Genomic DNA, 14559 nt, shown 5'->3' with positions numbered 1-14559 from the left:
TTTGCTCGAATCTTTTTGTTCTTTTTGTTTAACAATTTCAACTTTTGGCCAAAGTGTCCCCAATTTGTTCTCCCCTGTTGTTTAATCTTTGCGTGGCAGCTTGTACTTTCAACTTGTACTTTCCATTGCTATCCCATTTTGAACTGGTCTTCTTGCGGTTGTTGTTGCTCTCTTTGTGTTCCTGTCCAAACAGCGGTCCACATCACCAAACAAGACTGGTATGGCGGGCTCCAAAAGCAGTAGTGGCAGCTCCGGAAACCCTGTCCCTCCTCTAGCCCTCCTCTGGCTCACCGCTGCTTAGCCAGAGTGTAAAGTGCAGTGTGGCCTGACTGTTGTGGCGCGTCTCTTGTCTACAGGGCTTAGGCTGTGGTCTGTGCTTTTTGTTGGTTCTTTTTGAATGGCTGTGCACCGCTGCCCACAAAACCACCCTAGATGTGCTTCACCCAGATTCAGTCCAGAGTCCGGACAAGAAGCACAGTGCGGTCTGAGGAAACAGCACAAGTAAAAAGTCTACCCTCTGGGGCTTGTTCTTCTCATTACATTAATTGCTTTCATATCAGGAATGCACTGAGAGAAGAGTAGTGGCCATAAGGGGCTTTTAACCACCAAAAATAGGAAGACTGAGTGATAGCCATCTTGGGCAGTTTTGGACAACCATTAAAGACAGGAGATGAGGAGGGACATATGTATGGCGAAGGAGAATATCCTTTGAAAGAAATGTATGTTTTTAAGTTTGAAAACAAAAGAGGGGCTTGTGGCTTTGTGTCAGCATCTCACCACATAATAAATAACCATAGTTTCTTCCTCTCATGTTGGACTAATGGTTTCTTGATGGTATATGAATAGCTCATATCAAGATGTATTTGGGAAAAATGTATATGATTTATTCCATCCGTGTATTTTTCTGCTTGTTTCCGTTGGTATTGTGGATAGACTTGTCATTACAACCATAAGGTCCACATCATAGCTTTTTAGGTACCACTACATCCTCAGCTTTAACAAAACATGAACAAAGATTTAATTTATAGGGAACAAAAAGTTTATTAAGAATGAGTCTGCTTAAATAAGGAGTTAAAGTGTCGTTATGATGAAATGTTACCGCTTTTAAGATTCTAGTTTAAGTATCTAAAAAATGACCTATGACCGGCTCGCTTCTCCGAGTACTTGTGGTTCAGAAGTACTGCTCTACACGTAAAATCCATTTCATTTCAAAAACAACTATAGGGGTTTGGAACAAAAGGGAAATGGAAACTGAGCCTGTGTACAGTGCTGTGGTTTTTCAGTATATAGAAGGATGTTTCGGAGAGTTCTGCGCCCCATTTCTCACCATATGTTTAGACATGCATTAGTATCATATGGATCAGACAGCTGCAGGGTTGGGCTGCTGGAGACTGGGATCAAAATGAAGTGGAAATCTTTAAGTTTAGGGGTAAACAATCTCTCTGGAAATCTAGTTGAAGTCGAGAATATCAAGTATATTTTCCGTAATACGCGAACTGGCTGTAAAAAGATCTGATAAAGCTAAAGTGATCTGACCTCTGCAGTTTTCTGGTTAATTTTAATGTCAGTTCACTTACAGACCTACTGTCACATTTTAGTACATATCTGAAAATATTTACTTATAAATATTGTGATTATTGGTCTAGATAACAACATAAATCAGCTGTCACACAATCAAACCAAAACAATAAACTTCCGTAAACTGACAACTGAGCAGGATTATAATGTTGTTTGCTCTTTCTCAACTACTAAAACAAATTTTCAGTGATTACACAGGATTCAGTCCAGTTTTCCAGTGTTATGCAAATCTTCTTACTTCCTCCTTGTGCGATTGTGAAGCTGATCTCCTGTCCACTTTCCAGACATGCTGTGCTGTGTTGTGGCTTGTGTTGTGTGTAACAATGCTAACAGTTGTGTATACATGTCTCCAGGCTGCAGGGCGATTCTTTATCCGACAGATCTGAGGAGGATCACCGGGCACACATATTGGAACAAGCTGTACCTGACATCTCCTGTGAGTTTCAACACTGAAAACAGACTTATTTCATCTGAATGTTACTTGACGCTATCCCTGTCAATACACGGAAGACCACATTAACATTGCACTATGTATGTAACTTTTCCGATGGTCTCTATGGAGATGTTGTTGCTTTGCCTATAAAGTTCCGCAGTGTGGCATTAAACACATCTATCTTTATTCAGTCACGCACGTTTTAAATCTTCATAAATATCTCAAAAATGTACATTCTGTGGTGAGCATCCCCGCCTCCACAGATTTGAAGATATTAATGCCATATTGTGCAACATTCCAGGTAAAACCATACCACCCCCGGGGAGACAAGTCAGTGACACATCCTTCACTACAAAATCTTTATCGTTAATGACTTGAAATTGTGCAATTTGAACACGGTGTTTTCTGATTTACCTTATATTACGCAACCATTATGCTCATGGTATTTTTCCTTCTCTTTGTGGTATATGGAACAGCCCCATTGCCAGGGGTGAACTCCGCAGCGGGACGGGTGCAGGAATGCGAGTCGTCATCTCATGTATCTACCTCTGTAAGTGTCCTCCCTCTATCCATCACCCAACAATTAAGATCAGCTTACAGCCATCAATTACACCGTCAGCCTCGTATTCTCACTGTCTATTGTGCAAACCACCTTGAGCTTAATGGGACAAGACACGGGCAAAAATCAATCCATCTCTTAACAAAAAAGCGATACCCCAATTAGGATCCCACTGTATCACTTTGCTCTCCTCTCAGGGCACTTACGAAAGGACAATAATGAAAAGAGTATCGCCTGACCCGAAAACAATTGAGGACGATTTAGATGTTTAATACAATAGGGCAAAATATTGACCTGCTACAGTAGCTTGCACAGTTCAGTTTGACATTGCGTGATAACTTCCAAAGGGAGAGACGCGATGAAACCACTCTTAGCCACAGTCACATGCGACTAATAAGGCAACAGCTAAGGCGGCGCTACCATCGTCATTATAATGTTGGCTTTTATATAATAGGCCGCTCTGAGTGTGAGTTTTTTACAGAGGTTTTGAAGAAATAAAAGAGCTGGAGTGGAGACGTGTGGGGAACAGATGCACGCTAACTAAGAGCAGACTTCTTTAGAATATACACGTCTTATTGCTTCAGTCTCTTGGTCTAAAAAGAAAAAGAGTCCATTTATGCTTCAGATTTATCGTAACACTTTTTTTTTTAGCTTAACTTAAAGGTGCAGTATGTAACATTTCTGATGGGGATTCGCCACCTTCTCTCCATTGAAATGTTATCTTGCATTTATTCAGTTACATTGTTTTATATCTCACAAAACATGGAAACATGAAATTACGACCAGGATTTCCATTACACAGATTTTACCTGTTGCTCAGTCTGGTGGTGTCATCTACTTCTTTATCTTCATAGAGATAGATATGTTTAATGCCATACTGTAGAACATTCTGAGCAAAGCAATAACATATCCTTGGAGACAAGCAAGGGGATGTTCTCCATGAGAAAAGTTACAAATTTCACATTTAAAATGGTTAGATTCACTTAATACTAATATACAGCCACTTCATCAGAAATCCATTAAAATAAAGAGCCTATCTTTAGAATCTAAACCAGATACAAAATACAATACAATACAATCTTTGTTCAAGATAAAGTGCCCAAACATGAAGCTCTTTTTGGCATGTTTTACATCAAGTACATTTTCTATTCTCTGATAACTATCCCAAACATTGTTCATCAAGTTTGTGTGTCTTTGGGCAAGACACTTCACCTGCCTTGCCTCCAGTGTCACCATTTTATGAAGAAGCTAATGCATTACTGTATATTACTTCTGTTTTTTGTTTACTAAATGTCCTGTTTTACTACTGACTGCGTGAAATTCTTCTTTGATACCTATCAATACAACACTTACTAACTTTCCCATAATGCAAGCCATACTCACTACTTATGTTACTACAGCAAACTGTTGAATATGTGCTATTAAATAACCCTTCTATCTTTAAATAGCTTTCCAAAACATTTGTTTCCATACAGCTGCCCATAAACATGTCTCATGTTGCACTCAGTGCACTTGGCCACAGAGCGTCCATAGTGTTGTTATAAAGTCTACACTGTTAACGGTTATCGTTATGACTCTGCTGGCTGCCAACTCGTTTAGGTGATAATTGCTCCATAAAAACAAATATTTTCCTTAAGCCATCACCAGACCTAATTCACTGTACACTTTTTGGTTTTATTGTAATCATATTCTGGGTGTTACCATCATAAAATCGTCCAGGGGAAACTGTTCATTTGTATGCTCCAAATCAGATAATTAGCCTCAGCGTGTGATGCAATGCCGTGTGCAGGATACAAGGCTGGGATAGTTTATTTATGTTTCCAAGGGGAAGTTGGCCCATGTTCAGCCAATACACTATAGCTTTTATATTTGGCACTTAGGTTACTGCACTTGAATGGTTATCCTCTACACGTGATTAATTCACTTACAATCTATCAAACTATGACCACTTGAGCTTTCCAAATTTCTCTATTACTTCACTCTTTTGTTGATAGTACTAAGTGTTCTTCTTAGCCTTTGTCAATCATACATCCCCTGTTGTGTGCTGATAGGGCTCGGGTAATTAGGCGCCATGACAAAAAAATGTTATAGCAAAGTTATTCATAATGATTGATCACAGTTTTCAATTTGATTTGATTTTGTCCCATTAAAATCAGATAAAACTGACTCTCAATATTTATTTCCTGAACATAAACAAGACACACGCTTAATCCATGCCATTTAACATAAGAAAATAGTCTGAACTTTGCTCCAAACCACATGCTGACTCAAGACTGGCTATAGACGGCTTGATTAAAAAGACTCAAGTTTGATGAATTGCTCAGCCTACACCAGATGCCCTTTCTGCCATAATAGTCTCCATTTATCCATGCTTGGGTTTATGGCTGCATTTTGTGTTGTACTAAGATTTGCCATCACATTTCAGTTGTATTGGAAAACTAATACTTCTAAATACTGCTAAATACAAGAATAATTTGACAGTGTAAACTCAAGTGATTGGCATTATTTTGTTTGGCCTTTGTGTATCTTTGAACTAGTTTGTGTACATATTTTCATCACTTCAAAAACCTTTTTGTGATCCAGCACTAATCAGAATCATTCCTGTTTACCGCAGGATACACTCACTGCTTATTAGAATGTTTAGGTTTCTTGCAAATATTTTTCTCATTTTGTTTGCTGAATCGAAACTTTATAATCACCTTTTTTCAGAGAACAAATCATTTCATAATAGAGGGTTGCATTTATTTTTACGGTAGGACAGCAACCTGACGCAAATGATCTACCAATAGCCCAAACAACAGGAACTAATAGAAAGTATGGTGTTTATTGATGTGGTTATTTGACCTACCAAATTCTGCTACAGTTAAATGACTATAATCAGTTGGTGGAGCAATTTCAAGATGTAAAAGTTGAGAACAAGTTGTTTTTGTCTCAGTTTTTTCACCACAAAAATGTGCAGAGTTGCCTTGATGCGCCCCATGAAACTTGAAAAGCTTTGGCAATACCTTTCTTACAGCAGGGCTCTTTGATGGAACTCTGTCAGGTTCAATGCGTCATGGTTCTCTGTGATGAAGATCTGATTTTTTTTAAGAAGCTCCTCACTTCACCTTGCTGCGTCAGTTCAAACTATACAATCAAGTACTGCAGAAACACTGGACTACTGCTATTTTAACCTGGAAAGACTCAAACAGACAGAAAAGGAAAATATTAGTAAGCTTTACTGAATGAGTTATCTTTGGCGCTCAGACCCCGCTAGAAGACATGCGATGAAGGCCGAGGAGAGTGATGGGGATGATGAGAGGATGAGGAGAGTGAAGGGGACGAAGAAAGGGTGAGGAGGCACTGGGGAGGAGGTGGGGCATGACACAAACTCAACCTGGTCAAGCATCTGCAAACGAGGTTCAAACTGGGTAGACTGGGTGCTAATTAGAAGAAGAGTAGGTGCAATGGGAGTGAGGTGATGAAAACTGAGGAGCAGGTAAACTTTGGAGAAGCGTTGAGGTAGACTGGAGTGAGGTTAGGTCTTCCGGGCTGAATTACGCTAGCTCCATAACTTCTACCACTGCTGCTACAACTAATGTTACACCTACTTCCCTACTACTACTAATAATAATACATCAGACTTATATAGCGCTTTTTTGGACACTCAAAGACACTTTACAAACAAATAAAAAAGTGACACTGTAGAAAAAGGGGAATCATGGGGGGAATGCCAGTTTGAACAGGTGAGTTTTTAGTAGTGATCTGAAGTGCTGCAGTGAGTCCGAGTTCCTGACGGTTTGTGGGATTGAGTTTGTGAGTTCCAGAGGGAGGGGGCGGCGGTGGCGAAGGCTTGGTCACTACAGTTAATTTTACTAGTTATACAATTTAATTTCTATAACTCTAATTTTTATCACTACTATTGCAACTTCTACTTATACTTTAACTACTCCAACTACTGCTATGGCTACTACTAGGGGGGGGGCAGGGCAAGAAGCCTCACTGGGGCCCCCCTTTAATATAAATTAATACAATTTAATAAAACCCTTGGGCCCGGGACAACAGCCCCCTTTGTCCTCCACTGTCTACTGCCTTGACTATTACTACTATTAAGGCTACATTAACTTTACCATTATCACTATTACTACACTTGCTACCACTAATACTGTTACTGCTACAATGATTAATACAACCACTACTAATATTACTACTAGTATTGAAACTGCAAGCACTACCACTTTTGCTATAACCTCATATTGCAACCATATTGCTATATGTTTCATACTTCTTCTACCATTACTGGGCTATTTTAATTACTTGTGCCATCAATTATTGCAGTTGGCCTTATTATTGTACCCCATCTGAAACCTGACTGCATAATGTACAGAATCACAGCATACGTTTTTGTTACTTGAAAAAAAGACAAAACTATTGCCAACTTGGATCTGCTTTAGAACTGAAGTCATTGACCCCCAGGCAGACTGCATGGTTGGCGTATCACTGCGTCATTTGTATATTAGCCGTAATGTGTTTCAAGATGTAAACCAGCACTTTTATAGACGCTCTTTGTGCTTGGGTCGTGATGTTGGGAGCGCTCTTTCATACAGCACAGATATGTCTCCAGTCACCGCGCTGGGCCCTGTTGGATCCAACCCCAGATTGTGGTGATTATTACTCCTCCTGACCACACACATATACTGTAGAGGCACACATGCTCACTATAAAATCTTTAACTCCAAAACATGGAATCAATTTCACCAGAAACCAGACCCATGTTTGTTAGTGGGACCAAAGCATCCCCAGAAGGCCTTTCACTTCTCTTCAAGCTCTTTTGTTCGGCCACGTTGGGAAGGGATGCTGGCATTAATATTCTCATAAGTCATTGGAAAATTATAGCCATTCTTTATTTTGCAGATAAGATATCGGATCATCTCATATTTGAGTCAGTTAAGCGTCCAAACAGAGAGAGTGCCCAGACAAAGTACACTGTCCCACATGGTCACTGATGACTTAAATATGACTTTATTATGTCCAGCTCATCTCTCTAGTTCAATGCCAAAGCACTTGGGTGTACAAACCCAGCTCACCATTGTTGTGTCTCTTTCAATATAGTTTTATCCTGGTTAATTTTGTGCAGTTTTGGCATCCTGTTACTCTTCATTTAAATTGAACTTGTAATACAGACATTGCATTGCACCCTGAAATGTATATTCTGATTTGGTCTTGTAACAAACAAGAGTTCACAATCCAGCTGGCAGTCTGAATCTTGCTGTCATGAGTTCATACTGTCTTTATGTCCTTGGCCAAGACACTTCTCCCATCCTGACTGAATGACTGGTGACAACTAGTTTCTGTCAGTCAACTGCACACACCACATCAAACTTATCAGGGAAAAATGCAGGACTAAACCCGCACTAGAAACATCTATTTCAGGTCTTAACAGTGTTTATACAAAGGCAAACACAGAACCAGTGTGAATGCAACCATTTAGTCTAAGGAGTGAATAAAAAGTGCTTTAGTAACGGTTTGCCTCCCCTTTTTAAATATAATTTGCTCTAACATTGTGAAATCAAATCCAAGTAATCTTTAAACCTCTCTTGAATGTTTATTTTCTTTCTCTGGTATTAGTATCAACAAACCTGGTGTTTAAAAAGTCATAAAGAATATTGCGGGTGTCTATTTATATCCCTAATGTTTACAAGCTGTGGACTTGGGTGATCGCACAAATGATGAAAAAGCGATTGGAGACATTCATTGGGATCTGTTGGTGGCCTTGTTTGGCTGAGCTGACAAGATCCAGAGATGGAGAGGGCCCATATGATGTCACGTCTTGGAAAGGCCTGACACTGGCTCAGAGCTCGGGGAGGGCTATACTTGTAATATTGAACTCGCCATGCCGCTTTATGAAGCCTGCAATTAGGGCCTGGCTGGAGGCGCTGTGGCTATGTTTCCACCAAGTGCCTCCTGCGCTCTATCTCCCCGACAGAAAGATCAATGGGACACAGCCTGGGAATAATACTCTGTCATTTATCAGCATGTCAGCTCCATTCTATACCATATGTCTTCTCAACAAACTAGAAGTCTGTACATGCGATATATCTACATCACTATTTGTGTTGGAATAGGAGACTTAATGATAAAGTTACCAGTACATGACGGTTTTTGATGTTGACAAAAATTATGTTATTGACTCTTGACTATAATCAGAGAGTAACAAATCTGGGATGTCATGTGTGCAAGTGCAAGCTATATTTGAAAAATGAGAAACCAAACCTGCATGTTTATACGTATAGGTGATAAAATAGTATAGGATGTGTTGCCATAGAATAACAATGTTTGAATTCACTTGTTTATTTATCTGTCTACATTTTGTTCAGTAAATAACTATGCACTTATGATGTACCATGACATTTTCACCTCAAAATGCCTCATATGTGAATTTACAGCAAGAGATATTACCCTATTTGACAGATTTTCTTTCTTATCAGTGCTACAAGCTCAACATTGTGTGAAACCCATCATCTGGCCTGTCTTACCCAATTAAGAGAATACATCCAACACACCATCTCCAGATTTTATGATGATAGATACTGAAGTTCATTTTCAAATCAAATAATAAAATAAACTTCAGAATAAGATAATGATTGTAGTGTTCAAAGGTTTTCTGTAGACTTCAAAAGTATTTGAGATATTTCAGTCACTGGCTGTTTGCCAGCAGACGAGTGTGCTTTTGTGGCTCCTATGTATTTGCTAATATAGAGCTTTTCTGAACCACTCCTGACAGACTGTCTACTTCCATTCACCAAACAGAGCACACTACACACGCCTCAAGCTTTCATCTAAACTTGCTGTGGTTTCTTGTGTTTTTCTAAAGCTCATAAAATAATAATTGGCTCCTTTTTTACCAGCAGATATGGCTCGGATATTTCCAGCAATTTCCAAAAATTATATAAAGAGTTTAATTGAAGGGTCTTGGCTATAATGTGTGTGTGACTTTCTCCCTTTCTTCCAGCGTCAGGCTGTCTGGGAGGCTGATCTGAAGCCCGTCAGAGGTGGCACTTCCCTGGGACACTCGGGCCTGCTACTGGGCGACTCCCTTTTCTCCAAAGAACTGGAGAACATGGGCAAGCAGTTAGCCGGTATGTACTTCTGTGTGGCTCACTATATTGGTGGCTCTAATAGTAATTAGCATGGTTAAGTCAGATCAAATGCAGGCTTTATGGAACAAAAGCCAGTCTGCAGTCTACAATGCACTCAGGCCAGACTATAAAGAGAACACAGACAGAAGGAGGGAGGGGGGAGGCCAATCAAAGAATGTACCGCTTTTGAAGGGGGATCTGTCTTAATTAAAGCAATGTCAAGTTACTGTTCACAAACGATTAGAATAAAAAGAATGTTAGCTCATAGTATTATCATCATCATCATCATCAGTTTTTGTGCTCATAATATTTTAGATGGCAGTGACACTGTATTTTGAAATGTACAAACAACATTTGGTTGTGAGGGAATATTTATACTCTTGCACCATATTCAAAAAATTGTCTTAACTGGGAACTGGGAACATAGAATTAAAACAGGAGTAGACCCTACTAAACCAGGGGAAGTGTGAATGCAGCCTACAAGTATATTTAAAGCTATTAGATAATATAGCCTTACTGACATATAATGCATTGACGTATGTGGCTGTGATGTCATGAGACTTGCAGTCTGCCTCTGTGTCATTATGATGTATAGTGCAACGAGATGAAAGCCTCACTTACCATCATATGTCCCACACTTGTTTGTCTACACATGTCCTCCCACTCTCCTCTGCAGAGTGAGTCAAAGCCCTGTCCACACTTTCATATGACATCAGTAATCCAAAGCATATCTGATCCTGCTAAACGCTTCACTGGCAATTCATACAAAACGACGGGATGGCTACTACCCCAGTGGCTGTCACATGGCATTGATCTGCAGTCTGTCTCTGGATGTTTGGACAGGGAGGTTTAGAGGAGGTGGTTGGTGAGGCTAATTTCACTCTTTCAACCTTTGATTTGTGGCTAATTGATTCCATGTTGCAGGGAGACCGTTACTTTTCATCTTAATTGTGGCTTCGGTTAAGTGCCCTTTCTGTCTGCTTTCAGTCATAAAGTGCACCTTTGAGCACCGCAAGTGATAAGTGCATCGCCTGCTTTATGTGATTCTAATGGGAGAGGCTGAGCTGTGTGCCACAGTGTATAACTTAAAGCTAGTCCACTGGCTCTTGAACCACTTTGCTTTGGAGCTTTTTGGCATGGTTATGGTGGTGGACAGTGGTCTGCTATGTGTGCAACTGAAGTCACTCAAACCCAACAAGTGCATTCTTAAAAGTTAAATCATAACTGTTTTATCATAAGGCAGATGTCAAAAACACATTTAGTAATTATAAGTTTGTGGTCCTGTGAGACAATGCACATTTCAAATGTCCGAAACAGGCTTAAACCAGGCTTCCATCAAAGGTTTCATGAACATACAATGCTAATTTCAAGCCAATCAGAAAAATGCATAAACAATTGTAAAACATGATACATTTGTTTGTTCAGATTGTTCCATGTCCTTGATCTTTATTCACAACAGAAACAACAAATCAAGTGTTTAAACTTGAAAAATATGGCAGCAACTAGTCTCAAAGATGTTCACTTTAGTGCCATTGACGATTTATAACTAACTTTATAACTTAGGCAGCATCGTTTTATTTGATCTATTTACATTTTAAGTCCAGGCACTTATTTGAGACTTGATTCTTAAATAATTTGACCTCTGCATTAATATTTGATGCAACATCTTGCCTTCTTTTTTTTTTTTTTTTTTTCTTTATGCTATTTTTATCCACTATCACATCTTCTGCCATATTGTCTGAAACATATGAAATCATTTTTGCTCTGTGATCCTGATGGTACTCCTTTGTTCTGCTGGAGCTGTCATGGTTTATCAGCGTCTGTGTGAATTCCCTATGCGTTTCGTGTGAGGGCCATACAATCCGCCGCCTAGCCTTTCAAAATAAAGCTGTTTTTGATAGGTAGCTCTTTAATAGAACGGCACTCGCTCGGAGAACAACTACGTTTACAATCAAATCATGCACTGCAGCAGGTCTTAGATTCACTTTCTCACAGTAACATGTGGTGTTTATCAGTATTTCCCACAAATAACTTCAGATGAAAAAATCAGCATGTCCTGTTTAGAGCTTAATAAAAACAGTTTTCCAAGTGCGGTGTGGGAGACAATGAACAGTACATGTTTCTGACGAACTTTTAATTTTTGCTTTATAATGGCTGTTAGGATAAGCAAGCATAATAATTTATTTAACTTGTTCAATAATAAACATTTCAGTGCCGTTATTTTGAACTTACTTACTCAATCATAAATAAAAGACAACATTCTTCAAGTTTGGAAAGACTTTTTGTATCCTAATTACCAAACAAAAACATGGAAGTTCAGCTTTTGCGAAATGCTTGTCATGCTTTCCTTATTTAACCGTATTTATTTAACGTCACAAGTATACACTTCTCCAGAAATACTCCCCTCTGACTCATTCCTCCAATTATGCCTCTTAAATGATAACTCCCAGACCGGTTTGTTGAATCTCTGTTGCCAAGTTGAACAAAAGTATAAAACATGGTGGAAAATGACCCACATGTGGATCACACAAGTTGGCAGTGTCATGTCTTGCACAAACAGGATTGTTTTCGAGACTACCAGTGAGGCAAACAAATGTGTTTTTGTCAGGCAAATGAAAGTCCTGGTGACTGTAGATCATACTGTGAGTGTTTCTGACAGAGGAAACACCATTCACCACAATTTACAGGCTGTATAAATATTGTCATCACTGCCCCGAAGAAGGATTTAACAGCGCTGTCTCGCCCACTTTAATGCTCGGTAAAGTTTGTGAATCATCACCCCCACAACAAGACACATGGTCACATTTCATAACTTCATGAGAGGGCCTGGTTTACCTCAAGATCTCTGCAGACTTAGGCTTCTGTAAATTATTTTTCTCTTTGTTAAGTTTGCTATTATACTGTTTTATATTTTGCCTGATCAGTTCATTCTTAGCAGGTCCATTTGGATGGAAGAGCTTTTATTTACATTGTTTGTGTTATAGTTTGCCTTGTGTGTTTGATAGTACCACGTAGGCTAGGCATAAGGCAGCATTCCTCTAAAGCATCTAAGTTTTGTCCTCTTTCACTACATCCATAAATCTCCTCTTTGAACTTCTTGTAGGTCTGTTGTTTGCCAGTGTTTCTCCTGTGTTCTTCCCCCCATATCCAACATTGAGTAACATCATCCGACCTCTGGGCATGCCAATCGGGCCCCAAGGGTATACCTTAAAAAACTTCATATAACACTGCAATCCATCCTCATATGTCCCAAGAGACCTTCAATATCTCTATATGTTCCCTTTTACACAACTGTCAAATAAAAACATTAGATTATTAAAACAAGTTAGTGTTAATAGCAGTATGATATGATTAGGCCTGTCACAATAATTACCCATATTGATTTATCGTTTAATGTACGAAAGCTGGAACGTATATTTTGTGGCTCAATATTTATCATGGGTACATTTTCTTAACAATAGTGGGGAGAATTTTGTTTTGCTCATGCCTTTTTATAATTGTGTAGATTTAATAATGGTTTACTGGGATTATACTGCTTTAGGGTTACTGTGTCATGACAGGCCTAGATATGATTTTCCATTGAGGTTACCTGTTGATTTGACTTTCTTTATTTATTTCTATCCAGAAGTTGAGAAGGACCTGGCCAAACTGGCAGAGGTGGGGAAGATGACCGCTCGTAGCTCCAATAGCCCCCACAGTAGCTTGCTCCAGAACCCGCTACAGCACAGGACCCTCCCAGACACTCTGCCCCTCACCAGCCTCCTGTCCCGTCCACAGTCTCCAGCCAGCAGCCTCTCCAACAAGCCCAGCAGCACGGGCCTCTCCTCCTTCAGCTCCAAACCCACCACACTGGTCATGGGTCGGTCTCCCAGCAACCCTAGCAGCAGGACTCAAACTCCCAGAACCCCTAGCAGTCGCCCTCTGACCCCGAATAGTTTACTGACACGTAGCAGTTTTAACCCTGGGGCCCATAAGGAGGTGACCTTCAGGAGGTCCAGGAGCAGACCTGTAACCCCCACCAGTCAGCCCATGCACCCCCGCCCACTGCTCACCCCACCAGGGCTCAGCACCACCGACAGCCTTGGAGCCAGCCTAAGGGCCTATCTGTCTGAGGTGAGGCGGACTTTCTAACACACTTTTTACTGCTGTTATTATGTTACTTCTACTGAGATTGAACCATATTACTTTCACAACTTTCACTATTCTATTATATGGTACGACACTGGGTACATTAAACGCTTCAGAATTGCAGACCACGCTATCCAACAATTTCCTCCACTTAATTTGGTGGACACTTTCCCAGTATTTCTTTGCATTTTATTAGGTATGAAGCCAGAGCTGAACACTTTCACTTTGTTATTGTGAGAAATTATAACTTCATCTTTTTTTTCTCTTTTGTGTTTCATATATTACATCAGGTTACAGACTAGTGTAGGCTTGGTTATACTTGTGTAAACTTGTATAACATAGTTTAAGTGAGAATTAACAGTGGAGAAGGAGTGGGGGGAGTGAGGGTCTATTCTAATCTCTTTCTATCTAGAGGGGCACATGTGATCTTTCGTGCCTGGGGCCCTTAAAGATCTTTGTACTGCCCTGGCTTTATTACAATGATGCAGTATGACTCTGAGTAGTATGTGCAGTAGTCAACTCCAGTATCACACGTGTGCGCAGTTATCCCTCTGCTCCGTCGTGTGGGGTTTGGGCCCGGTAGGTCTCTACAGTAGGATGTCATTTCACAGTGGAAAAATGAGTCTGGCATTAAAGGCAAACTTTGAATGGGATTTAGTTCTTATAGGCCTTTCATGATCTACTTAACAGCAGTGCTATTAAATATGAGACCTTTTTGAAGGCCTTATTAATGGTGGGCAGGA

At 39.9% G+C, this 14559-nt stretch overlaps 1 protein-coding gene across 1 annotated transcript in view; it reads left to right on the top strand.

Moving 5' to 3' along the window:
- The window catches only part of cunh8orf34 (chromosome unknown C8orf34 homolog), a 60532-nt gene that overhangs the window by 30402 nt on the left and 15571 nt on the right, over nucleotides 1-14559 (top strand). The window contains 4 exon segments of the mRNA XM_055150809.1: nucleotides 1932-2014; nucleotides 2488-2561; nucleotides 9562-9688; nucleotides 13314-13801. Coding sequence (XP_055006784.1) covers nucleotides 1932-2014; nucleotides 2488-2561; nucleotides 9562-9688; nucleotides 13314-13801 — 772 coding nt within the window.

Source organism: Boleophthalmus pectinirostris, unplaced genomic scaffold, assembly GCF_026225935.1.
Source record: "Boleophthalmus pectinirostris isolate CB_2022bp ecotype Guang Dong unplaced genomic scaffold, ASM2622593v1 HiC_scaffold_15, whole genome shotgun sequence".
Classification (NCBI taxonomy): domain Eukaryota; kingdom Metazoa; phylum Chordata; class Actinopteri; order Gobiiformes; family Gobiidae; genus Boleophthalmus; species Boleophthalmus pectinirostris.
This window is presented reverse-complemented; position numbering and strand designations above follow the sequence as displayed.